This window comes from Podarcis gaigeae (genome assembly GCF_964106915.1).
Source record: "Podarcis gaigeae genome assembly, chromosome: 9".
NCBI lineage: Eukaryota > Metazoa > Chordata > Lepidosauria > Squamata > Lacertidae > Podarcis > Podarcis gaigeae.
In genome coordinates this window covers 23499488-23526663 of record NC_139685.1, presented here as the reverse complement: position 1 = coordinate 23526663, position 27176 = coordinate 23499488, and the positions used below count along the sequence as shown (strand labels likewise).

At 41.7% G+C, this 27176-nt stretch overlaps 1 protein-coding gene across 10 annotated transcripts in view; it reads right to left on the bottom strand.

The window, feature by feature from the left end:
- MTUS1 (microtubule associated scaffold protein 1) overlaps positions 1–27176 on the bottom strand; it is a 105791-nt gene that overhangs the window by 5979 nt on the left and 72636 nt on the right. For all 10 annotated transcript variants that reach the window (XM_083755389.1, XM_083755385.1, XM_083755391.1 and 7 more), the window contains 7 exons: positions 20858–21078; positions 7735–7801; positions 4580–4794; positions 4106–4211; positions 3784–3857; positions 1916–2011; positions 130–246 (listed from right to left, as the gene is read on the bottom strand). In XM_083755389.1, coding sequence (XP_083611515.1) covers positions 130–246; positions 1916–2011; positions 3784–3857; positions 4106–4211; positions 4580–4794; positions 7735–7801; positions 20858–21078 — 896 coding nt within the window. The remainder of the gene's footprint in view (positions 1–129; positions 247–1915; positions 2012–3783; positions 3858–4105; positions 4212–4579; positions 4795–7734; positions 7802–20857; positions 21079–27176) is intronic.

The following is a 27176-nucleotide window of genomic DNA, read 5'->3' as shown; positions in this document are numbered from 1 at the left end:
TGGTTCCTCTTTCCAGTTTTACTCCTTTTTAACTCCTCTGTAACTTGAATTTATTGCTACAGTGTCTACTTTTGCATTATCAGCACAAATCCAGCTTTTGGAAGCCTAGCACTCCAAGAAAAAGCTCACCAGTTTTTCCATCTTCAACAATTTGATATCTTGTTGATGTAGCTTCTCATTTTTGATCTCCAGCACTGCTTTCAAACTTTCCAGTTCTTGTTCCAGATACATAAGCTGAGGGTTTTTCTGCAAAATGACATGCAAAGTTAATGGAGGCCCCTCAAGGTTGCCATGCATAGCAAACATATTTTAAGTTATGACTGTAAACATTGACTTGTTACAGATTTCCTTAGCCAAGCAGGGGAAAACATTTATCACACACACACCAAGGTACATCTAAAAAATTTCAAACTCGCAAGCTGTTTGTATGGAGGAATAACAAAGTCTCTTTAAAACAAAACTTTCACAAATGCTCTAAATGTATTTACAGCTCTTGTGAAATTATTTTATTGCTGTAAAAAGTGATAAAGGTGGTCACTTTCTGGTATATTGCTGTATTTTTAAACCACGCGTAAGGATATCTATCCCAAGGTAAAATATACCTATAACGATAAAAACTTCAAATGGGCTTTAACCATGAAACCGTAGAAAATCATCTTGTAATGAAAATGTACACACACATCTGTCTGTTGAAATTTATCCAGAATTGTTTTATATTTGAAAACTATGGAGATCCGATCTTGAAAAAAAGCAGCTGATACAGATTCTGGTTCTAACTAGGGGTGCATGCAAACACTGTGTTTTTAATTTACAAGTAATACTGATTCAGGTAATTAAATTTGTTATTGAGAAATGCCAGATACAATATTGATAAATTAGTATTTCCAGAAAATAAATAAGATTTTGGTGCACACATTACTCAGTTCCATATTGCTTAGGGATAATTCTAACAAAAAACCCACTACCAAATTAGTATGTATGCATCTAATTGCACCAGTGCTTTCCTCATGTCAAGCAAGATCTTCCTTGCATCTTGATAACGATGACCAGTAGCAAAAGTAAACTCAAGAGCTAAGATAATCTAATGTAGCTCAAACAAAGCACAGCAACAGCCAAAAACATAGGAACAGATAACATAGATCAAGGTGCAGGCAAGACTATAAACATCTGTCAACTTTGGGGTTTAAGGAGAAAGACAATGCTTTTTCGTCTTCTGCACACACCCACACCAGATCTTCCAACTTAAAACTACAGTAACTCAACCTGCAGAAAATGCACCACTACTCTGATTTGTAGACCCAGAAGAAAAAATGTAATACACCTGGTTCAAAGGCTCATAGTATCTTTCTATCCAGGAATCATAGGGCTGGATGTTGTTTTAAAAAAACACAGCTAAAAATAGAAAACCAGCTAAGCTATGTGGATGTACTGTATACACACACATACAAAAACACAGCAAGTATGTGTATTTTAATTACACACATACCCCACATATGCAGTGTGATGGCAATTAGGCGCACATGACACTAGGATCTGTCAACCTTTTTACACCAGGGATCCACTTGAACTGTCCTCATTCTCTTTAAAACCAAGACTGCACTGCTCCTAGAGCAATACACCTGGTCAAGCAGCCATTCATCAGTTTAAGCCACAACATTTGTAACTGCTATTCATGTTTGGAACATTAACAGTGAAGCCACAGCACAGAAATTGAGATAAGACAATGCGATGCCTAATTGGTCCCTTTGCACGAGCACAAAGGTTTTTGATCCAGCAGGGGGGCATCCTTCACCCATGGAAGGAGAGGATACATTATTTTTCCAAGCTCCCTTTCACCCAGTAGATCCCAGCCTTCCCCTCCTCCCCACAAAAAAAGGCTATTTCTAGAGGATTATAAAAGCAAGTCAGTACTTACAATATTTGTTTTTTCTTTGGCTGTACGTTTTTGCTCTTCCAACTTAAGCTTTTCATTCAGGGAATCATTTTCACTCTGTAATTCACTAATCTTTTTCTAAAAGATTAAAAACAAACAAAAAACAGCCCAAACTTAAGACCTGAGCCTCTGCTATAAAGCCAGGTAACATTTTAGGAAATTGCTATCAAGTACGCTAAATAGAAAATCCCAGTGTGAGAAATTAGAAGTTGCAGAGATCCTTAACACAAACAGTAGGTCAGAGTTTAGAGAAGTAATGCTCCAAAGCATAGCTGTCCTGGCCAAGGAATTTGTCTAAGCAAAAATATAAAAATAAAATGCATGTTTTATAAAGAATCGGGAGTTGCATTGCTTATCCCATGGTTTCTAAGGGATAACCAGAAACATGCACACCACCCCGAAACTCTGAGCAGTTTGAGGTTCCCAGGGGTTTGGTTCCGGGTGGTCTGTGTATCCTTTTAGAAAACGAGACACAGCGGAGATTGTGGTGTTTTTATGCTATATGGTTTATGTACAAATATATGCAACTTGAGCCTATAATGGAGTGCACAGCATCAATACCCCAAAAGGGTCTTGCCTCTTCCATAGACATAGCTTTGGGTCCAAACAGCCATCATGCTCTGCCTGCTGTTTTGTGTCTCCGTCACAACTCCTAACTTCTTACTCTAAGCCCTGGCTTTATCAGTTGAGGGAAAGGTTCTGCTCATTGTCTAAATGGCTCACCCCTTAGGCTATCACCTCACACAGGAAGCTAGCCTGGCTTGTTTAGCTTTTAACACTTGTTGATTCCAAAGGATCAGATGTGTCTAGCACACAGGTCTATACACATGGGTCTTAATTGGCTTTTGAAATTTGCTGATTCCAGGGGATTTAGAAGTGTCTAGCACACAGCTTAAGACACACACAGGCCTAGCTCCCAAGTGTTAACACCCCAGATCTTAATTAAATTCCTTACTGAACACTTACTGAATCAAGGAATTTAGAAATGTCCAGCACCCACAAACTTGTACCAGTATGTAGTTTTAGATCAAGTTGAAGGTACCTGTGGCTACTCTGGGCTGGCCCAAGACCTTTTGATACCTGGCACTCCCCTCCTGACCAGTGAAGGAGTGAATGAAGATCTACATCAGGAACAAGGGGAATAAAGATCTCCTTTATATTGGAATCTGCTGCCCCTGTAGCTCCTGCTGCCCGAGGCCTCATAGGTGGGGTGGGCCGGCCCTATGGCAACAGTTCCAGGACATAGCTGTCAACTTACAGATTTGAAAATAAGGGGCCAGCAGCCTCAAAAATAAGGGATCAGCAGCCAAAATAAAGGATTTTCCGGGCACAGGTATGTTCAACTTCTGAGCCCCTCCGAGCCAAAGGCAGAAAGCCCAGCCAGCAGCCAAACAAAGCCTCAAGCCTCGAAGAAAACCACTGTCACCTCTCCACTGGGAAGCGCTGAGCAAAGGCGAGTCCCCAGGCAACGCGGCCGATTTGATCAGCACAAGGCATGCAAACTCCACCCCCCAGTCGTTCTTAGACTCCTTACTGGGTGAGCAACGCAGCCAAGCAACACAGTTGGAGCCTCCCTCCTCCCTGACCAGCAGGGAGAGAGAGAGAGAGAGAGAGAGAGAGCAGCTGCTTCCTTTGAAACCCGGGAAATTTAAGGGACATCATCAATAAGGGACAGCAGCAGGACATGGCGCTGGGATAAGGGACTGTCCCGCCAAATAAGGGACACTTGACAGCTATGTTCCAGGTTCTACAAATACAAGGTACATGTTGACTTTGACACTGTGGTGGCATCTAAATCTATCAATGTTACAGTTGCCTCTGGCTTAGTAAGCAAAAGAGAAATTCCAGACCTCTAGTAGTTGTTGTTTTTCTTGGAGAGATTCTTCAAGTGTCCTTCTTTCTAATTCCTGGGCATTCTTGAGCTCTGAAAAAATGTTTAGAGTCTTAACATTGCACAAGTGTACTCGCCTAACTTCTTTACAATACCTGCATAGTGTGGGTTTTCATGGTTATTTTGGCAGGGAAGTTTTAATAAGGTACTGACCTCTTGTCACACTGCCAGGATTATAAACAATAAATGTATTTAGCAGCACAGCAAAGAAACTCTTCCTCTCTCACAGCAATAATGCAATGTGTTTGGTACTATCAAAGCAGATAAGCTATGCAATTTACCTGTAAAGGACAATTCGTGGTTCTTCTTCAGCTCATCTATCCTTTCCGTATGACTGGTTTCAAGCTCTAGCTTAAAGTTTTCATGTGTAATATTCAAGTTGTCGACCTGAGGAACAACAACATATTTCGCTTACCGCATGCCAGGATGTTTGCGATATCAACCACCACAGCCTTGTTAATTGCCACTGTGGCTATTTTTATTTTATATAATTATTACTGTTCATTCTTTCTACATTTTGTTTCCCTTCAACCTTACACCTCTCAATTCCTTCCTCCTCCCCCTCCAACCACATACCTGCATATACACAGAGCTGCCAGTTCAGGGTGACACTCCATACATCTAATGAAACAGACCTTTGCTTAATTCATCATGATCAAGGGTTATATCCTTTGCCAATTTTTATATCTGAATAAAGGAGGTTGTACTTAAGAAATTCAGCAGATGAATCTCAGCCCAACTTCCATCCTGCCTACCTGTTCTTGGAGCTGTGCTTTGTATTTTTCAGCTTCTTCGATACAGATGCTCTGTAGTTTTTGGCATTCTGTTGTATAGAACTGCTTCAGCCTTTCTTCCAGTTCAGACAAATCTCTTTGGTGTTGCTGGTTCAGCTGCTGCACAAATCCTTCGTAAGCTGCTTGTAGTTCATGTCTACCTTTCTCCAATTTCTCATAGGCTGCAGAAGCAGTTACTGAAGACAGAAATGCAGTGACGCTCTATGTAAATAAAATGGTTTTGCAAGCGCATGCTCACAGGACTTCTTTTAGGGAAGCATAGCCCTCTTCAACAGAATACCATCTCTGATGACACATGGGGAGTTTCTTCCTTTCCTTCAGCCCTATAGTATTCAGGGATAGGACCCTAATTCTGTGAGAAAACACAGGTTTTGCAGGCAGACGTTTCAGCTTCAGTCTTCCTCACTGGAATCCTGGAGAGCCGCTGCCTGTTAGTTTACGACAGCTTCTTGTTTCTAGGTAAATTCTAGACCGCAACATTTGATTCAAGTTCCACATCTTAAAATGCTTTTAAAAAGCTAAAGGTTTTTTTCTCCCAGAGTTTTCAGGAGGTCTGGTTTCTGCAAATGCTCATCTAAATTTCCAAATTTTATATAAGATTAAACTGTACAGAAGACTTTTATAAAAGTTGCACAGGAAGTTTGCTTGGCATCTTTGTTGACGCCTATTGTTGTGTCTTTTTTCTTGGTTTTTAAACTGGTACCTCCCTTACACACACACACATCTTTTAATGACCATCTTTTATTGCACCCATGTTTGAAATTGGATTTCTGACTTATTACACATGGTTATTTTATATATATATAGCTCTCTCACTCAAGAGAGAGAGTGTGCTATAGTATTTAACTGTGTTTATGCTGTGGCGCTGTGGGTAAAAGCTCAGTGCCTAGGGCTTGCCAATCGCATGGTCGGCGGTTTGAATCCCCGCGGCGGGGTGAGCTCCCGTCTTTCAGTCCCAGCTCCTGCCCACCTAGCAGTTCAAAAGCACCCTTCAGTGCAAGTAGATAAATAGGTACCGCTTTATAGCGGGAAGGTAAACGGCGTTTCTGTGTGCTGCGCTGGTGCAGGCTCGCCAGAGCAGCTTCGTCACGCTGGCCACGTGACCCGGAAGTGTCTCCGGACAGCGCTGGCCCCCGACCTCTTAAGTGAGATGGGCGCACAACCCTAGAGTCGGACACGACTGGCCCGTACGGGCAGGGGTACCTTTACCTTTACCTTATGCTGGATATGCTATTTTGGAATATTATTTCTTTCTTTGAAAAATACCCTCTTACTTCCTAAATTTATCCAAACCAAAGCTAGTACACTGATAATCTGAAAGCAGCCTAACTAATCAGATTTGCACAAGTACTCTATGTGGTCATCATTCAAAGGGCTCAGTTTCACCTAAGGCCATAATATCTTAAGAGCATTGTTACTGTACCTCTCCTTTCAATGACGCCAGAAGTAGGTGAATCAATGACAACTTGCTTCCCCTACAGTTTTATATTTTAAAATGTTCTCCCCCTATTCCTGCTTCCCATGTATTCCCTAGTTTCCTAGCACCAGTTCTTTCAAAAGTGGAACAGCGTTTGTATGTCATAATCTAGCCTTGCCCAAGTTGTTAAGTGTTTATAGCTATTCTGACTTCTGTAAAGACTTCATATTAAAAATTGGGAGGGGGGAAGAGAAAGATCTGAGAAGATCAATAGCATTTTGCACACATTATCATTCTGCTTACCCAATATGAAGTTACTTCATGTGTGTGAAATACTTAGCACAAGGAGCATTTCACTCTCCCTGGTGCATTATTGCAGAGCAGCAGAGCTCCCACTTGGAAAGTAACCCGTTTAAGAAATTAAGCTTATGCACATGGTTTTACACAAAAACCTTTCAAAGACATCCACGGTGCCAAACAAAAAAGGGCTCTTCGCCTAACGTATTGTAAGCTTCCAGCAGATAAAATCGCAGTAGGCCACAAAGCCCTTAAGAATAGGCCCAAATATTTTAAGGCCTGCTATGATTGAAGCATTTTACAAATGCAAACTGAACGCTAAGTGGGCATTTCTAACTCTAATGTGTGATACACAAAGATTTCTTCTGAAAACCACCACTTAAAACATTCACCCCGTTTTAAGAATGTGACAAGTAATTATTCTCATAATAAAGGCTCAAGTATCTCTGAATTAAACGAAGGGTTTATACTTCAACCACATTTCACAGGCACAGATTCAATCCATCAAATACACTATTTATATAGATAGCACTTTCATTAAGTGCTCCACATTCATCATCTGATTGATTTTTTTTTACAACAAATCTGTAAGGTAGGCCAGACTTGCCTCCACATTACAAGAGAAATGGAGGCCAAATCATTGCATTATAGCTAGGGCTATCCAATGGGCTTTAATTTGCTGGAAGGCACCCAGAGTGGCTGGGGCAGCCAAGTCAAATGGGCAGTGCATGCATATATATATATATATATTATTATTATTATTGCCGGAAGCAAAATGGACAAATAGCACACATCTCTTCCTATCACAGCAATCTCTCTATCAAAAACTCAAGGATTCTAAAGCTTTTAAGAGGCAACTCTCATTTGGCCAATTTAAGCCATACCCCATCTCTCACCATTTTAGCATTACGGTCATCTGCTATGCTGCCTTGCAGCATTTAATCTGATTACTGTAAGTGACAATTAACCTGCACCCAAGTTCATTTCAGACCTGTTGTCTACCAGAGCCCGGCATGACACATGGCAATGAGTAAGATACAGCACACTTTTACAGTTGGTTTGCTTACTGGCAAAATACGGGATAAATGTCTGCAAAACCATTTAGGCAAACAACAAAATCCATGCTGAAAAGACACCCCCAGTAAATGTTTTGACCATTAGACACATGTTTCCAGGAGGCTGCTCTGGTAGGCTTAGTCAAGTTGGTGCCAGGAATTCGATGAACCCAAGGGTCAGGCAGACAACACTCCAGAGAAATGCAGAGCACAAACATTTGAATACAGTCAGGGGATTAGATTGTTCTGGTTCAATACTGTGTGTCTTAAAATCAGTTTTGCCGCTGCATTGATTTCAGGGTATTTTTTAAAAAAATGCAAAGGACAGCACAGAAGCCTGTACTTACCTAACTCTCCGCGAAGATTGACAAGTTCTATCGACAGCTCTTTACGTTGTTTTACCACTTCCTCCCTCTGAGGGAAAGAAAACAACACAGAGGCACATGGAATGTTAGTGAACACTCCAAGCAGAAAATACAACATTTGCCAATGCTTAACTTGCCTGCTATCTGCAGAATGACAAGAAACAGGAAAGTGAAGCCAAGATATGAATCATCCAGGACAACAGCTTCATAATGTTAGAAAAACACAGATGGCCCCCCGAGTTAAGGAAGTACGTAACTTGCAATAAGAACTCTGCCAATGGCTAAAGTACTCTTCAGTGGGGTTTTAGTTAAGTACACAATTTTCTTTAAAGTTAACAAAACCTTAGTTTGCAAGTTAAGAAGGGTGGGGGTGCTAAGGATTAAATAAACAGTTTGTATTAAGTAGCATTCAAGTAACCTACCAGGATGCATGATGTTTGCCTCCAACCCATAACTGCGAGAACATCGTTAGGGATAAACAATACGTGTAATGTACTTTGTAACAAAGGTAAACATAAGCTTCGGCACAAAATACTCTTAGCCTGCTAGTACAAACTGATAAAGCCTCGTTGCAAAATTTAAAGCAGCTGCAAGCTGCTGTGCCTGTCAAGGTTTTGCACAAAACACCAAAATTACAGTCATCTTTAAGAGTTCAAAGTGCTTCTGCTGTTAGCGCAAAGTTAGCCTGCAATCTATACTTCACTACTTTTCTTTCCACTCCCACTTGCCAAACCCTGTATTAAAAGAAGTTTCTGGACACCCCAGTAAAGAGTTCCGACTAAAGCACCAAACAGCACCCACATAACAAATCTACGCTGTGCGAGCATTTCAGTATGCTATCTGCTTCCAAGATGCAGCAACTGCTGTGGAGAGCAGAACATTGCAGAGGTCGCCAGATCCAGCCTGCCTGCCTTCCTTCCCTCCAGCTGCTGGAACCATTTTTCACCTTGCTTGCAGCAAGCCGCTGCTTTTAAAATCCTTGTTATTCCAGGAGAGCCCCTACAGCGCAAATGCCAATTACCTCTTTTGCAGCACACTGAGAATACAGGCACATTCTGCTGCTGGAGCAGCCCATCGTTCAGGTTCTCTGCCCAACCACATCCACGTAGCAGGCATGTACAGGTGGCAGGGACTACCGCAAACCAAACTGGTTGGCCCACGCTTAATTCACAGCTAGGTAGCGCTCCTTTGGACACTGCCTCAGCTCGGCTTCATTGTGCTTTGCAGTTACCGTACTTCTTCTACTGGTCTCTCCCCCCAACACAGAAGCAGACACTGCAGCTTCTGCACTTGGCACAAGCAGCCAGTGATTACTTAAAGCCACAGCCCTTTCGTTTTTTGAAAAATGAGAACCAGACATTACAAAGATCGATTGCCACTTACTCAAATATCAGCTGGTACAGTGAAGGGTGGAGGGGAGGAAAGAGCACAGAAATCCCGACTACCTCTATGGATAATGGATCTTATTTTTAGCTTTTCTGAATTAGTTATTCTAGGCTTTCACTCTTAATTTATAGAAGAAGAAAACACGGCATGAATTGTAAGGAGCCAGTACGACTATGCTATCATTTGTTATGCAGCTTCTTCAGTGAACCTGGTGCTTCTACAGGATAGTCAAATCTCTGCTCCCAAGGAGCTTACAATACGGTTTTAAACAGTGGGGGCAAGGGGATTGCTTCCATCTTTTTCCTGTTACATTTGATGAAGCTATATATTCATTAATATTTCAGCATCACTTTCATGATTGCCCTCACAAGCACTCTTTTATGATTTAGACCACTTGCTATTATTCCCATTTTACAGATTACTTAGTAACTGGCCTGAGTCAACCCTGGCGAGTCCATACCCAAAGGCTAAAGCCAAGAACCAAATCTATCTTTATATTTGCTGGGGGGGGAAATGGCACTCATTCACTCATTTTTAGCTTTCACCAAAATAGACATTCAAAAATAAAACACTATTTTTTTAAAAAAATCACATCACTGATGAATAACACACCAGCCTTTTGTAGGGTGGAGTTGACATCCAGCCTGAAAAGTTATGGGGAACTCATACACCTGCGTATTACTTTATAAAAACCAGCTTAAAACATAATGTTTTCGAACTTCCAAGTCTCATATTTCCTCCAAAACACTCAAGGTGGCAAACATGGTTCTCCCCTATTTTATTCTCACAACAACCCTTGGGGGTATGTTAGGCTGAGACATGTTAAACAGCTCAAAGTTGACAAGCGAAGTTCACACGTAAGTGGGATTTAAACCCTGGTCTTCCAGAGCCAACACTCTAACCACAACACCAAAATGATGCTTCTCATAGAATCAAGGAATTGGAAGGGACTCCTGAGGTTAATCTAGTCCAACCCTCTGCAGTGCAGGAATCTTGACTAAAGCATCCATGACAGATGGCCAACCTCGCAAAGCTACAGTGGTACCTTGGGTTACAGACGCTTCAGGTTACAGACTCTGCTAACCCAGAAATAGTACCTCGGGTTAAGAACTTTGCTTCAGGATGAGAACAGAAATCGTGCTCTGGCGGCAGCAGGAGGCCCCATTAGCTAAAGTGGTACCTCAGGTTAAGAACAGTTTCAGGTTAAGAACTGATCTCCAGAACAAATTAAGTTCTTAACCCAATGTACCACTGTATTGCCCTAATGTTAGTTTTCAGTCGTTTCCCTAACATACCAGTATGGCTCTCTGCTACCTTAGAAACTACAGATCATCATTTATATTGCAAAACTCGTAATGCCATTTAGTCAAGTCTGCGCTAGCCTCAAAAATTTGGCCGTGAGTTCTTTGGGTAACCTTCCCTAAGTGCATCTCTATTCCTCAATTCCCCAAGTGCAAGACTAGTCTTAAACCAGGAATATCAGTGACAAATTCACAGGTAGGTTTTGGTTGTAGAAGGAAAGGCCTCTTTAGCATTTTGCCATTTCTAAATTCTATACTGTATATAAAACAAGGACGTGTGGAAAATATTTTTTTATTACTGAGAAGCATTAAGTTCTTCTTGTTGCACATATACAAAGGACTATGGTAGTTTTAATTCAAAGAGCAAGAACTGCCCTGCTGCAGACAGACAAGAGAAAGCCCCACCTTGAGAATACATTTGTTACATTCAGGACATTCATTCCAACTGCAAATTGGTTTAAAACTCACAAATGAGAAAAATCCACTTATCTGATAACCCGATTAGTGACCAGCCACTCCTACTAGCCATCGGTAAGACCAACAATTAGGACATTGTTCTTAGAAATCTGAGGGCAATAACTCTATGGATCCACCCATTAGGTGGAAAGAAAGCATTACTGTTAAGCGAATCACATGATCAGCCCAGTATCTAGAAGGTCAATAACTTGGATATGCAAAATTTAAGATGGTTCTCTTGCACGGAACCAATTATTTTTGCCAGTATGAGCTACAGAAAACAAATCTGGCTAAAATACTTTAACACAAACTTTTACTGGGCTAAAAAAGGGGGCATGGCCCACAGAAAGACTTGTGGAAGCTTTGAGTGATGCTAAAGACTAGGACCCAAAGATTAGCTTAAACTCATGCAAGCAGTTTTGCTAAGCCCACCTCCCTCCACCCCGCCCCCAAATTCTCTGAAAGCTGACAAAATGGAAAAAAGCACTAAATAATTATTTCTTCCCAGAGAAAAAACCATCATCCTACCCTGACCAAAGGCAGGGATGATCTGAAGGGTGGGATGGCTGAAGGAGATTATGAAAGGCTTGGGGAGAACGTGCCCATCCAGTCCAGTGGAAGGAGTCATCCTGTCAATTGAATGTCCTCCAGTCCACACAGGCAAACAATTCTCTTTGAGAGCTGACACTGACACACACACACCCGCTCTACAGTCGTACCTTGGATCTCAAATGCCTTGGCTCCCGAACCAATCTGCTCCTGAACAATCGAAACCCAGAAGTGAGTGTTCTGGTTTTTGAACAATTTTCGGAAGCCGAACATCCAGCGCGGCTTCCGATTGGCTGCAGGACGTTCCTGCAGCCAATCAAAAGCCGCACCTTGGTTTTCAGACTGTTTTGGGAGTCGAACGGACTCCCAGAATGCATTCCGTTTGAGAACCAAGGTACGACTCTATTACAAGTTGTTTTTAAAAGGGGGTGGGAATTATTTGGAAAACCAAACAAAAACAAAGGTAGTCCTAAAGCCACCTCAAGCTTTGCACACATTTATATTAGTGTGCAAAACATGGACTGATGAAAAATGAGCAAACAGTATTGCTACTGGAAACAAGCTGAATGCATAAATTGTTCAGTTCCTGTTTTTCAGTTGCTGCTGTGGCTTATTTCTTTTTCATGAAGCGCATCAAAGGTTATTGCACTAAATTGAAACTGAAGCCTTTTTAGGGAGCGAAGGGAATTCTATTTCAAATTTCCATTATTCAGTGCTCCATTAATTTCAGCATTCTATAATAATTCAGATCTGGCTTCAAAATTCTGCAGATCCCAAGTTTGCATTTGGCAGAACTGTGGCTAAACATTAGTGATTCGCCAAAATTCCAAAGGATAATATAGAAGAGGAAATTTAAATCTGGATTTAAAACATAGAAGTCGGTTTCATAATATTCTCCAGGGATCCCCCAACTAGATCACGTTCCCCCACAGTGCATTTTTACTTTATTTCCTTCTCCCACTTTTTAAAACTACTCATTTGACAGTAACGGTGTGACCATAGAATGAAAGCAGAGGGCCTACTCATCTGTGAAGTCAAGAATTAATTATCAAGAATGCAGCATCAGCAAGTTCCAGAAAACTGAAAGATGTGCAAACATTTCCAATCAATAAAATAGGTCATGCACACTGCTAATCATGGGAAGACATTACTATTTCCTTGGCTGTCATAGTTGGGAGGGGGGGGGGGAATGACTAGCAGTTTACCCAAGTCCTGCACAGACCTTGTGAGGTACTATTTTAGCTGTAAAAGCCACAATTGATGGTACCAAAAATCAGTAGACAAAATCTACTTTCCTCTGTTTTGTGGATTTGTTTCAACTCTGTTTGTGTTACCCCAACTGGGGAGCTACTGAAGAGGGGGAAATGGTTCCTGTTTCTACAGCAACCAGACCATCACTCCCTTGCACAGGGAATTACAGCCAAATAAGCACCGCTGTCAAAGTAATACACTAGGAAGGACAATCAGTGGCATCCAAAATGAACTATATCCTGTGCAAGAAAGCCATCTGATGGGTTGCCTCGTCTCCCAACCCTTTCCCCCATGCCACTGGTTTTGCATTTTGTAAAAGGGTGTTCTGAAAATACAACATCTCATTATGGTTCAGACCTAGTTCATTGCTGCTGCTGCTGCTGCTGCTGCTGCTGCTGCTGCTGCTGATTCAGATCCCTGCCATTAAATAGCTGTATGTCTCTGTGCAACAACTACAAAAGGTTACTGCGTTTGAAATGTACTTATACTGTGGTACCTCAAATTACAGACACTTCAGGTTACGCGTTTTCAGGTTACAGACTGCAGGAAACCTGGACGTACCAGAAAGGGTTACCGTATTTTCCGCCCTATAGGACGCACTTTTCCCCCTCCAAAAATGAAGGGGAAATGTGTGTGCGTCCTATGGGGCGAATGCAGGCTTTCACTGAAGCCTGGAGAGCGAGAGGGGTCGGTGCGCACCGAGCCCTCTTGCTCTCCAGGCTTCAGGAAGCTACCCCCCCTGCCCGGCAAGCTCCCAGAGCGATGGCAAAGCTCACCTTCGCCATTGCTCTCCGACCCGTTCTGGGGGCTGGGGAAGCTCGGGCTCCCCCCACCCCCAGCCCCACAAGCTCCGGGAGCCACTCTGGCTCCCGTTCTGGAGGCTGGAGGCTGGAGTCGGGGGAAGCTCGGGCTTCCCCCGCCCCAGCCCCGCGCCTGGGGGGGGGAAAATAAAATTGTTTTCCTTTATTCCCCTCCCCCCATCTAGGTGCGTCCTATGGGCCGGTGCATCCTATAGGGCGAAAAATACGGTACTTCCGGGTTTCACCAATTGCGCTTTGCACATGCGCAGAAGTGCCAAATCGCATCACGCATGTGCGCAGACGTGGCGCTGCAGGTTATGAACGCTGCGAGTTGCCGATGTGCCTCCATCACGGATTACATCTGCAACCTGAGCTTCCACTGTAACAGGATGTTTTGTAAAAATATCATAGTAGTATTCAACTTTCCACTTATATGCATTCCACACCCTCTATGCCTCTAATCCCACATGTCTTCTTTTCCTCTTTCTCAGTCCTCCCACATCCTTGGGAACACAACACCCCCTCATCTCCTGCAAGCAGCCTATCTCTTTGGAGTTCCCTGTGTAATCATGGACAAGAAATAGCTGGTGTCAGACCAGGCTGAGGAGTACTGCTCTGATGAGGAATGGTGGGAGCCTCCCCCTCTCCCTGCTCCTGAGCAGGATCCTGAAGCTGCCCAGGAGTATTGGGACAGTATAGATTTGGAACAGTGGTTCACAAAGGGACATAGTTCAGAAGACAAAGGTTGGGAAGAACTGGGTGGTGAACAGCTAGGAGAAGAAGAACTGGGAGGGAGGGAGAGAGAGAGAGAGAGAGAGAGAGTTAACAGACTCTCTCTCGCTGGAAAGTATTCAGCATATCTGTCCAAGGTCACGTAGAGCAGATAAGGTGGCTACACAAAAAGGATAGTGGTTGCGAGATCAGGTTGCAAGACGGAAGTGACTGGGGGGGGGGAGTGGGTGGAATCCTTAATTGGGAACACCTTTTTTCCGAGAATGGATGCTTTGTTCTTTTGCTGTGATCATTAGACTGGCCTCGACCAGAGCCAGGGCCTTTTCAGCCGTGACCCCGGCCTGGTGGAACACACTCTCACCAGAAACCAGGGCCCTGCAAGATTTGACATCCTTCCGCAGGGCCTGCAAGACGGAGCTGTTTCGCCAGGCCTTTGGTCAGGGTTCAGTCTGACTCCTTTTCTCTTTGTATAAGAACAAGCACAAAGGAGCCCGCTCACAGGTCCTTAAAATATCAGTGGAAACAATTGGTCCTGGCGAGTATTAACCGCTTTCAATTTTAACCTGAGGATTGTCATTTGTCCAGTTTTAACTTTAATTTATTTGAATTAATTTTGGAATACATTTTAATTGATTGATTGCTTGTTTTTATGCACATTGTATTATTTATATGATGTTAGCCCCTCTGAGCCCGGCTCTGGCCGGGGAGGGAGGGGTACAAATAAAATTTTATTTATTTTTATTTTTATTATTGACTCTTTAAATGGTAAGGAACTCTTTTTGCTTTGTCCTGCTTATCTGTAGCCAAAGTTGACAGCTAGCTCTCCCTAAATCCTGTCAAGAAGAAGTAAACCATGTGAAACTAGCAAGCAGGAAGTCCTCTGGATAGAACTGAAGACATTCTAGCATTATTTACGTCTTATGGTTCCACAGATAAGTGGCTAGGAGCCATTATTCTTGAGTAGGAAGACAGCATTTATTTATAAATTGACCTTGTACACCGCTTTACATTTCAAGAACCTCAAAGTGGTTTACATCTGCATTATAGGAGAGCAAGACAGGATGCAAGAAGATACAGATTTTGACTCCAGTGATGGAGAGGCTTTTTTAAAAGTTTTCTCCATCTCACTGTGGAGGGAGGTTATAGCCCTGTGTGTCTCCAAAAGAGCAAGATACCCCTGTATTAACCAATGATCTTTGCAGGATGGGGAAAAAAAAATCTTTCCATGCATGAAAGTCAAAAATTGTTGTTTGTTATTTTCCATGGTAACGAAACCTAGGTACGAACATGTGGAGGAATAATATTTGCCTTGTAAAAGTTGCCAGGTTTAGAATTACTATTTAAAAGATTTGTATTTAAACCAAAATGCAGTTATTGCAACAAACTTACCACCTCTTTCTTGTGGCCGGATATTAAGTTCAGAGGCACAGATCGATCTAATCCAACGTAGGCCTTAAAGAATTTTACCAGTTTGCAACCCATGAGTTGTGCAAAAAGTATTAACGTAATAGGCAAGAAGAACTCTGAGTGGCCCAATAAATTCATGGACAATTAATGTTGTATTTTACAGATCTGACGAGTGTATTTTCAAGAGAACAGGCAAACCCATGTTCTCTGGGGGTAAAGTTGTTATACATTCTTAAAACGCTATTTCAAGGAAGCTGCATTTATGTTTGAACGTTTTTCCAGCCATGTTTTAATTAAAAGCCCATGTTTAGGAAACAATGAGCCCACCTCAATCTTTCTCTCAGTATAAGGTTAAAGGGATTAAAGACAAAGGTGATGACATCAATAGTTGCCACAACAACAGAGGCATCACTAATATAGTATTGTGACCTCATTCCTTTTTCAAGTAGAAGGTCCAGCAATTGTTCCATTTCAAAACCAGTGTGCATGTCAGCATAAAAATGCATAACACACCTTTGAACGAAACACTTCAAGCAATTATTATTCTTAAGAAAATTATTCCTGAAAGTTTTCCATCTTGATACTCACTGATATTATCTCCCATTCTTGACAGACTTCAAATGCAAATATTCCCATGGAAAAAACTGAACCAGTTTGAAGTCTGTGTTTCATCGACAATTTAAATGATGACATCACATTAAAGCCAAGCTCAAACAAAGAACAGATGAGAAGTTAAACCTGTTTCTTGACTACTGAATATAGTAACTCACATGACTATACAAAATAGACAAATCCCCCCCCCACACACACACACATGTAGAGAAGTGGGTGACTGGGAGCAGGGTTCCAGCTTCTCCCTATTATGTCAGGGTTCTTTGGTTTGCTATGAAGGGTTTTCTGTCTGTTTGGAGGAACATTCAGACCACCTGTAGGCTGAAGTGATAGTGTAGCACTTGCTTCAGGGGTTGAAAATCCAAAATGCACCTCCAATAGTTGATCTTTGCTGTCCTTCAAAATCCTCTATTCAAGGAAGGCTGCATCACCCTGGCTCAGGAAAAGCTGAAACCACGCCAAAAAGAAATAGGGCTATGTCCATGTTCTTTGGGATTTAATGGAAATGGAAATAAGGGTCAATCAAGCTAAACAGAGCTACCAGCTCCTGCTTCTGAAAAAGTTCTGGCCACTTAGCATAAATGAGGTGACATAAGTGTCCTTGGATGTATGAAATGAGTCGATAATAAGTGCAAAAGATTTCCTCTTGTCAAAGACGCAAGGCTATCATCCAAGTAATAAAAAAAACAAGTAGTTGATCAGATGATATAATTCTACATAAACTTGCATTTAGATTAAAAAAAACAGGTATGAAACAAGAATAATGTTTTGGGCTACATTCATTGCTACAGTCTGCTAGAACAAAGCTACTCATCTATGCTGCACAAGAGAGGAATTCCACAAAACAAGGGTGCTGGGATTTTTTGTGTGCAAGAGAATCATGGATTACTTTGACTATGTAAGGGCATAATATAAAACTCATCAGTAAAGTGAAATATTTGGAAGATCAGACCAGTATAAACGGGGTGTAAAGAGGTGTGTGTGTGTGTGTGTGTGTGTGTGTGTGTGTGTGTGTAAACTCTTGCTTCTGGTAAGGAGGATCTATTAAGCAAGACCTGGACACAAACAGGACCATTCCTTTGGTTTCTTACAATTTGCCATCTATTTTCCCCTGCCCCACCCCATCTGTTGATGCTCTCAATGAACAAATATCTGAAAAACGAACTGGGAAGGGAACACAGCTACAAGACTATGAATTAACTCTATGAATAAGCAGGCTTTTCAAATTTGGTATGAGTGTTGCTCATTAGAATTGCCTGTCCTATCACCCACACATCCCAAAATCTGAAGAATTTAAAAAGCAAAGTGACAGATGAGATACTGTCAAATTCCATCAACTTTTGCCCGAAAAAGTTAACCAGCCAAACCTGATGCATGTTAACCATTCAGAGACTAGTGACAAGTGTAATAAATTAATGCTTAGAAGTAACTGTGCTACATGAGGATAGACAGTTCACTGAGAGGTCACTGGCATCTGGCCAAGCATTTAATGCGTTCAGAACTGCAGTGCTACATATCTTATTTTTTAAACTTGCCAACTGCATATGCTTCTAAAATACTGCTTGAAGCAATCCATAAGGTATGCATTTAAGAGAAATATTATTAAAATTCTATTAAAACCCAGGTTGCCAATAAAAGAACACAAAATGCCCAGAACAAGGAAAATGGCCCATCATTTACCATAGGGTGAGTACTATTCATTTTCACCTTTGTAAACAACATTTCTGAATCTAGCCTCACAATGAAATTAATGGGTCTTCCTGACCAACAAAGCACAGAGGATTAAAAATAAAATAAAAATCCTATTAACTTTGCAAAATGCAAGATGAAACTGGTTCTGCATTCTTGAAGACCTTCCCATGACTATAAGATGGCACTCGCACCTTTGCATGGGAGATTCCATGAGAGGAATGATCTTTAAATTAAACTCATGGAAAGGTCACCACCCAGCCTATACAATGCTGCTGATCTATTCTGCCAAGTAGTTTACATGTCTGTCGTAGTCACACCCTAAAGACAACTCTGAGAGACAAGGCAATTTTCATTTCGGAACTGAAGCTCAGAGAGCTAGCCTTGAGAACATTGCTATTCCCGGAGCTACATGGATCCATCACTAAAATGTGGATTTGACTCATCAGGGAGGGAAAAACAAATTGGGAAGTATCCATGCTTGAACGGCCCAGAGCAATGGGCAATGACAGCCATGCATTCCAGACATAGGAAGGATTGGAATGACTATAGGTATGAATGAAGATGCTGCCCAAAGCTTCCTTTGCCTGTTTTGCCGTGTGTGTGTGTGTGTGTGTGTGTGTGTGTGTGTGTGTGTTGGTCGGTATTCATGTGTGTGTGAAATAATAATAATAATATAGTGGTACCTCGGATTAAGTACTTAATTCATTCCGGAGGTCCGTTCTTAACCTGAAACTGTTCTTAACCTGAAGCACCACTTTAGCTAATGGGGCCTCCTGCTACTGCCGTGCCACCGGAGCCCGATTTCTGTTCTCATCCTTAAGCAAAGTTCTTAACCTGAAGCACTATTTCTGGGTTAGCGGAGTCTGTAACCTGAAGCGTATGTAACCCGAGGTACCACTGTATATGTAGATGAACAGGATTGAAAGGAAGAGGAGAAGCAGGGCACCGCCAATGTAAAGAAGAGGCTGCAGTGGGTAAAGATGAAGGAAAAGAGGAAAAGGTGGGAGAAACATTGGCAAAGGGAAATGAAGGCTGTAAGGACAATACTTCATATTTAGTTTAGCTGAGATGTGTTAATGGTTGGCTTCCTTTAAAAAAAGTTATGCAGTTTTTGGCCTTTTAAGATGTTTGTTAATTTTATTTCACACAACTAAGTGTCTAGCCTAGCCAGATAAAGCGAATAATTAAGAATAATTAACTTCCAAAATAGCTGGTGCACTTAGTATGCTCTTCCAGTTCAGACAAGACTTGACTGCTTTTATATTGCTTTTTTAAGAGATGGGTTTTTCTTTGCATATATCAGTTGGAAAAGTAAACAACATTGCATCGTCCATTCTTATTTCTTCTAATGCTGAACTTAAAAACCCCATCCAATTTCTCTTTTATCAGAGTAGGAATGGGTAACTTTAGCATTCCAAAATTCTGAAAGCTGGGATATTTGTTTATTTAATTAAAAGCTTCAACTTTATTTATTTAATTAAAAGCTTCAACTTCACTGGCTTACGACTGCGGACATAACAACTTCCAACTTTTCAGGGTTAGTTAGACGAACCACCTAAAAGGTAAATTTGGATAAAGTGCTGTCAATACAGAGAAAAAGAAACTTGCAAATAGCATTGCAGCCTGGGACCATTTCCTCTCAGTGTACTTAACATTTACAAGAATTAGATGTCAGATTCTGTATCGTCTGAGCAGATTTAGTTGGTAAGAGTGGTGCAGAGCTAATTTATGTTTTAAAAACAAAGGCATTCAAATTACAATTTATACACACAGCATGCCACTTAATTGCAGTGCGCAGTTATGTGTTTAATCATTTGATACTATACCATGAAAGATCTCAAAGTATGCGTTGTTGTTTAACAACGCATTTAACACATTTAACACATTGCAGACCTGTTTGCCCTGTTTGCCTTGTATTTTGAAATATTCCATGCTCTCAGGAGATAATAGCCCTTACAGTAAATGGGCAGTTGCCTGACTTCTGCTAATCTGTATATGGGGCTATTCGGCTACTCCTTCATCGTGATTTCACACACCACCCAATACACACAGTGTGAAACAGGAGTAGCCGAAACAGGATGCCTTTTCCTTGCTTCTCTCTTATTCTGAGATGGAACATAGGAATGAACACCCATCATCTGAAGACAGCCTCTTCCCTACTATCCAGGGCTAGGCAATACACCAACATCTATTTATGGTAGAACATCCCAATTTGAGTAAACCTATGAGGAGGGAGGAGTGGAGAATCAATACTCAAATATTCCCTGAATGCATAATTGTGTTACTATAGTGCTATTATTTGTGGCAGGTAGGCCGTATGCTTGAAACCCTTTAAATTCCTGGGTCTAGCAAGTGCTGAAATTTAAGTAAGGGTTCAAATTGTTGAAACAGCCAGACAAGTTTCTTGGTAATGGCCCTCTAAGTATGGGCCATCAAGGTAACAAAGGACGTGGCTCTGTGCCAGATAACAAACGGGTGGGCCCTCCTCTCTCAACTTGACAAACAAAAGCCAGAGTTGGGAGTTTTTAGTTAAGTGAGCTGGAAGCAGGAAGCAGGTTAGGAAGCTAGAGAGACACAGAGAGATGCCTCATCTCTCTTGGAATCAAAGGCTGTGGCTATGGGAAAAGCATGGCCATTTTTGGGTACTGATGCTGAGAACCCCTCCATCGTAAGCTCAGGTTGCATATACTATCCCTCATTCCAAAGGAAACATGAACCCTGAATAAGCGCCTGGAACCCCTGAAATATTGCCCCGCTTGGAAACTGGGGTGGCGTGCAACAATTAAAGCCTATCAACATCCAAGCTCCTTCATATTTAGATATTTTTTCAGCACAAATCAAATCAAATGTAGAAAAGATGTAAAACGCAAGCAATACTAAATAATTAAATGTGCATTCAAAACACTGAATTAACTTTACCTCGGACTCCAAGTGCTGGATCACAATAGCCAACGCTTCAAATTTCTGATGACTGATGCCCAAGCATTTCTTCAATCGCTGGATAAGTCCACTTTGGTTCTCACACTTCTTTTTGTATTGTGTCAGCTCGTGTTGTTTTGTTTCTGGCGAATGCACTTCGATAGATGAACTGCGGGTTTGTATGAATGAGTTCTTGGGACTCTTCTGCTTGCCCCTGTCAACTGCAGAACACAAAAACAAGAAGCAACAACTTTGAACATCGTAAACGTCAAGAGTACAAGTAAATTAGGCATATCAAGTAATTCTTTGTCAAAGTTGTGCTTTTGGGCATTACTTTGATAGCTGCGGGAAACAAAGTACTTCAAAACAAGGAAGACTCCTTATATGCAGTTTGCCAAGTTGTCAGCAAGTGTTCTATTGCTATATTTTGTAATAAATACTGAAGCTTATCCATTAGCAGCATCTTTTCCCACACATTTCTATTTTAAAAAGCTTACCATAATATTGCAGTGCCTTTCTAACATATACTCACAATGCTGCAATCTCAAATGCAACAGCTTGCTCAATTTCATTTTCAAAGCAGTTTTAATGGCATATTTAACATAAAATTTGCACCACAGGCACTTCCATGTAAAAATTTCCATTGCAAATTACAGCTTTACCATTTCTGCTTTCCAACATAGACACTTCCAACTAGGTTTGGCAATCTTTCCCCTCTTAATTGCAAATTGCGAAGTTTCTCAGCTTTATAATGAAAAACACAAACCCTGAAGTTAAGGGACCTCTCAAGTCCATTAAAAGGATTATCATTCAAACGTGAGAAATATATAAAAAGATAGTGGACAAGATAAAACCAGGATGTACACTGTGCTCCTTCCTACAATTCCAGCATTGCTAAGCATTATTGGGATTTTCACTACTGTGCTCTGCTCATTGGCAATCATTTCTAACAAGCCACATTAAACATTTGGGTGCTCTCAGTACCACAGCTGATTAATTGGCAATCATGTATTGCTCAGTTTTGCCAAAGATTAATTTCCAACATGGCTTTATCAAGCAACATTCCCCAGATGCAGTGGTGAAACTTCTCTCATGTTTCTGGCAGGTGCCCTTACAAAAATACTGTGGTTTTTTTAGCATAATGTATACTGTACTAATAAATATACAACTGTTTCACATTTGTAGGAATATTCCTTCAGTTTTTATACTCTTGCCACCGTTACATACCCAAAGCCCTAGAGGCTCTATATAGGGGTCAGCACACTTTCTCAGCAGGGGGCCGGTCCACTGTCCCTCAGACCTTGGGGGGGGGGGAGCAGACTATATTTTGGGGGGGGGGATGAACGAATTCCTATGCCCCACAAATAACCCAGAGATGCATTTTAAATAAAAGGACACATTCTACTCATGTAAAAACACGCTGATGCCCAGACAGTCTGCAAGCCGGATTTAGTAGGCGATTGGGCTGGATCCGGCCCCCGGGCCTTAGTTTGCCTACCCATGCTCTATGACAACATTCAAAACAAGAACTTTCTTTCCAAAGTTACTTGATGCACTGGGTTCCCTTAATCTGTAATTTGAAACTTTTAAAACGGTGGTTGTACCCAAAGTCGTCCTGTTAGAACAAGGATTTTTGCCTACACAATGCACTTTTCCTCTTCACCCCCAATAAAAGAATCTGCTCTAGAGGTTCCTCAACTCTCTGGAACAGATTTGAGGGGCACACGAGGAGAAGTCTTGTTGTGCGGCAAAAGTCCTTGTGCTAATGGCACGACTTTGCTGGATAATATCCTTAGTGTCAAAAAGGAGATGGTCGGACCCAGAAGGAGGGAAGGTGGGTGAGTAGCAGACTATTGTGATGGTTGTGATAAGCAATACTGTGTATCTTAAGAAATACATAGAAAGAGTTTTAAGGCTTTGAACACCCTAGGCCTAGTGAAGTACACGCTCAGAGTAAGAAGCACACAGATTTCAAACCATAATCAGCCCACCACAACATTCCCCTGCCCCTGAAGTCCGTTGCCGCACGGTACCCATCTAGGTTCAAAAACAAGGGGAGGAGGAAATCTTCAGGTTGAACAAGATGCAAAGTGAGGGTATGGGCTCTTCCAACCGTTATGTTGCCTTCTCTTGTTGGATTAAAAGTAGTCAAATCTGTTCTTTATTGCTCAAGATTAGACAGTATTAACCTGGCTGATACCCAATAAGCCCATCACTACAAATGAACATCTCTCTTGGGTAAGTAGCTCATGGCAGGTACCTTTGAGCTACTTGTAAGATCTGAGCAGCTCATTCTTAAGAGGAGGACATTATTTCGGGTTTTCAACTCATTTCAACTGTATAAACTACATTTGGGCTGAACATTTTACTACTGAGCTAATTTACATGCACAGGGGAAAAAACAACCATTGTTCAGCCTAGCTTCATAAATTGGTATCTTATTATATATGACAAATGGATAAAAATCACCAAGTGGCTAGTTAAGAGCTGAATTTGTTAAAAGTTTGCATTATTTTGTGTTCCAGAGATGACTCAATTTTAATTCTAGAACTTTTGTGTACCTATCTGTCAGAAAGCCCCTGACCCCCTCCCAAAAAATTCACCCAACCAATGTGGAACCTTATAAATTAAGCCCATTTAATATGGAATGACCTTCTGGAAAAACAGCTTAGCTAGCTAAGTGCACAGACTGAGAAGGCCACTGATAAAAACACTGCCTAGGACTAGGTTTACTGTAAAATTAACTTGATAAGAATACCTATACGATACCTAGTCATTTCCTCTTCCCCTTCTGCAATTTATTAGTTACGTATATTCATGAGTATGAATGAAACAAAGGTAACAGGAAAACAACATAACCCGTCTACGAGACCAGTAAATTTATTTTATACATAGTGTTACGGGTTAGTGCGGGAACAGGGATCCCCCCCCTAGATCCCGGGTGCCAGATTTCCCTCTCTAGATTCTTTGGGTGTTGCGGTTTAATCAGTGCTGACAGGCTGAGCTCATTTTTCTGCCAGAGGGGCAGAGGAAGATGATGCCCTTGCCATTAATCCAGGCATGTCCAAAGTCAGTTTCAGGGGCCTAATCTGGCCTGCTGGTTGATTTAATCTGGCCCCTGTGGTAGTTTATTTCCTGGGGTGAAATCCTAAAAAAACCACAACAACTTCAATCCTAAAAAAGCTCATCATGAAATCCTAAAAAAAGCTCAAGAACTTCACTTCAATCCTTAAAAAAGGTTAACAACTTTGGCTGGCCCTTTGGTCGGCCCTCACAGCCCTTCACTTCATCAAATCTGGCCCTCTTTGAAAAAAGTTTGGACACCACTGCATTAATCCATCTACAAGACAAAAGACCCTACAGGTTACGGAGATGGGGGTTTGCCAGGGCAACGTAGACATGGTGTCACACAGGAATATTTTCACCTTTTAAAACTGGGCTTGGAATAGCGGGGAGGAGTTGCTTGGCCAGGGGTTTGCTGGGAAGGAGAGGCAGGGAGCTGAAGGTCAGAACCATCTTGGTGGGCTGGCTGAAGGCAGGCTGGGACAGAGACATGGAGAAGTCTCGGCATCCAAAGCTGCACTGCTGCGGGGAACAAACCCCTCTGGAGATGCAAATGCTGTAAACTCTGCACTCCCTCTACCGAAAGCTTCCAGTGTAAATACGAGTAGAATAAACCATATTTCTTAAAGACATGACAGCCTCTGCTACGTCTCGATTCCCAACAGAAACATGACACTGGAACCCCCTGGAATCTTGGTACCGCTCAGCAGAGATTGGGGGTGGCATGCAACCTTTGTAACACATTAAAAAAAAAAGCAGTCAGAATACCTCTTGCAGCCCAAGAGCTGCCTACAAACCTGACTGATATCCTGAAAACCGCTGCAGGTCTAACCAGGTACACATTCGTGACTTAACACTAAGTGAGGTTGTTTCCCCCCCCCCACACACACACACTGCATTTCAAGTTGCATTTGCATGTTGCTATACACACAAGAAGGCAGGTAGGGATGTCTTCAACCAATGCACATTACCTGGTTTCCCTGTGCCTGCAACTGCCCCCACCCCTGCCCAACTCCTGCTCATGGAGCTGTTGCCTGTTCATGTGAAATGGCCGTCTTGAATGTGCAAGCCTCAGCTTAACTGCAAAGTGTATTTTCAAATTGGATAGAAGCTCATTTGAGGGAAGAGACACCACGCCGCAGTATTTCTCAAGGAACTACCTGATAGCTATGGGTCGTGGTTAACTTCAAACACCAGTGGTGGGAACACAATGGAGCCAGAGTAAATGGCAATGCATGAACAGTCTCTTACTGGATTTAGTGTTGCAGTCTCCCGGTGTCCTTCAATGATGCTAAGTTTTCCTCTTGTTAGGAAGCAGGCAAGCACACTGGTCTCTTGTTCTTGTGAAAAGCCCTCATTCCACTGCATTCTGAACTAACCCTACAGCACGGTTGCTCTCCAGATCTTATTACTCCTCACAACTCCCATCATCCTTGACCACTAAGCATGGTGACTGGGGCTGTGGTTCAGCTGCATCTACAGGGCCTGATTAACCACCACTGCCCTAGAGGAAAGTGCCAACAGGACCAAGAAATGTTTTCTTCAATCACAAGGCACACTATTGTATTGGTAAATTATTTCAAGTGGGAAATTCATCCTGTAGATAGGTACAGGGTCAAAGGGTGCTGAATAATCAATCTTGAATAGGAGCACAGAATCAAGCAGTCAGCAGAAAAAAATATTGATGATCAATCCAATTATTTCTTTCACCCAAAGAAAACAGCCGGCTTGAAAACTCTCAAGCCACCACTACTTGTACCTTCTCATTTGCATTCACAACACAGTCTACTTAGACCTGCCACCATTTATAAAATTTGGCTCCTACTGCACTTCTATTGTATGTAAAACCTACTTTATGTCGAGTTTTAAAGGCGATTCACAGTCATATTTACTAAAAGTTTTTATTTCAAGCAGGTGGGAAATTGTTTTAACAAGCACCACCTCCTTCAAGTGTCTTGAAAATCTTAGTATGGCTTACTGAATAACAAAGATGTTTGGACACCAGCTAAGGATCATTGCCTTAGCTTCTGGAGAGATTCCTTCTGGGCCAGAACAATATATTTGTGCAGATTGAGCAAAGACTGCCAGCATAAAGCCAAGATCTAATGCAAACTGGCATGACATCAGTTTCCGGTTTTGTCTTTCCTTCTTAATAAACATGTGAATATCTGGTTCCACAGCTTACTTACACAGTTTTTCACATCTGACAATATTTCAAGCAGAGAGCTATTCTACTTAGCAGGGTGTTTTGCAAACAATTTCACACCCTGTAGGCAACACAAGGGGGCATACTTAATCTATTGCTCATTTCCCCAAAAGCACTTGTCTGAGTCAGCTGAAGAGCTCAGTAGGTATTGCTTAAAATAAGAACTCGCCATGAATGTTCCAGCACCCTTTACTCTAACACACTACAGGTTGTAGAAAGAAGTTAATCTTCCCCCTGCAGATAACTCCTTACAACGTCTCAGTATGTTACTTTCCAAACATTTCTTTAAAGGAAAACAAAACCCCAAACCTACTTTCCTAGCTTAAAATTATAGTTGAATTACAAGGCTACTTACATTGTTTTTTCAAATAATTAAATGTAGGAATTTTTCTCCTGGGAGAAACAGCTTTAATTTCAAAAGTCTGCAGTGATATCAGTCAGGCAAAACTATTACAATTGTATATTTCTTACCCAAAGTAGGATTCTCTGCATTCCCCCCACACTGACAGTTTGCTCCCCACTTGTCTATACTTCCAACTTCCGCACCCATGCACTGGGATGCCTGTTCTTTCTCATCCGTGGCAACGCAAGTCAAGCTGGCAGACATTTTTGGGCTCTTCACCATTGTCTGAAACACTGTAATATTAGTCAGATTGTGGCTCACTTCCTTCATCAGGGTCACCATGTCAACCTGAGTGTTCAGCCTCATTTCCATTTCCATCCAGGCTTTCTTGATATCCTCAAGCACACATTTTATTTCCAGCTGGCTGGACTTGATCTCTGCCACAAGGTCATCTTTAATTGTCTGCTGGATCTTCTGCAAATCTAAAGTTGTTCCAGTTTCTTTTCCGGATTCTGCCATGTTGTTCGATTCCTTTTGTTCAGCTTCTGTCACCTCATATTTGACAAACTTAGGTTCTCCTGGGATGGCAGCTAAGCTCTCCATTACTGTAAAAGCACAAACTGACTAGTCCCCACCTTCCAAAACTTTCAAAAAAGAGCTTCTTTGTTGAGAAGACAACAAAATAACTTCTTCAGACCCTCTCTTCT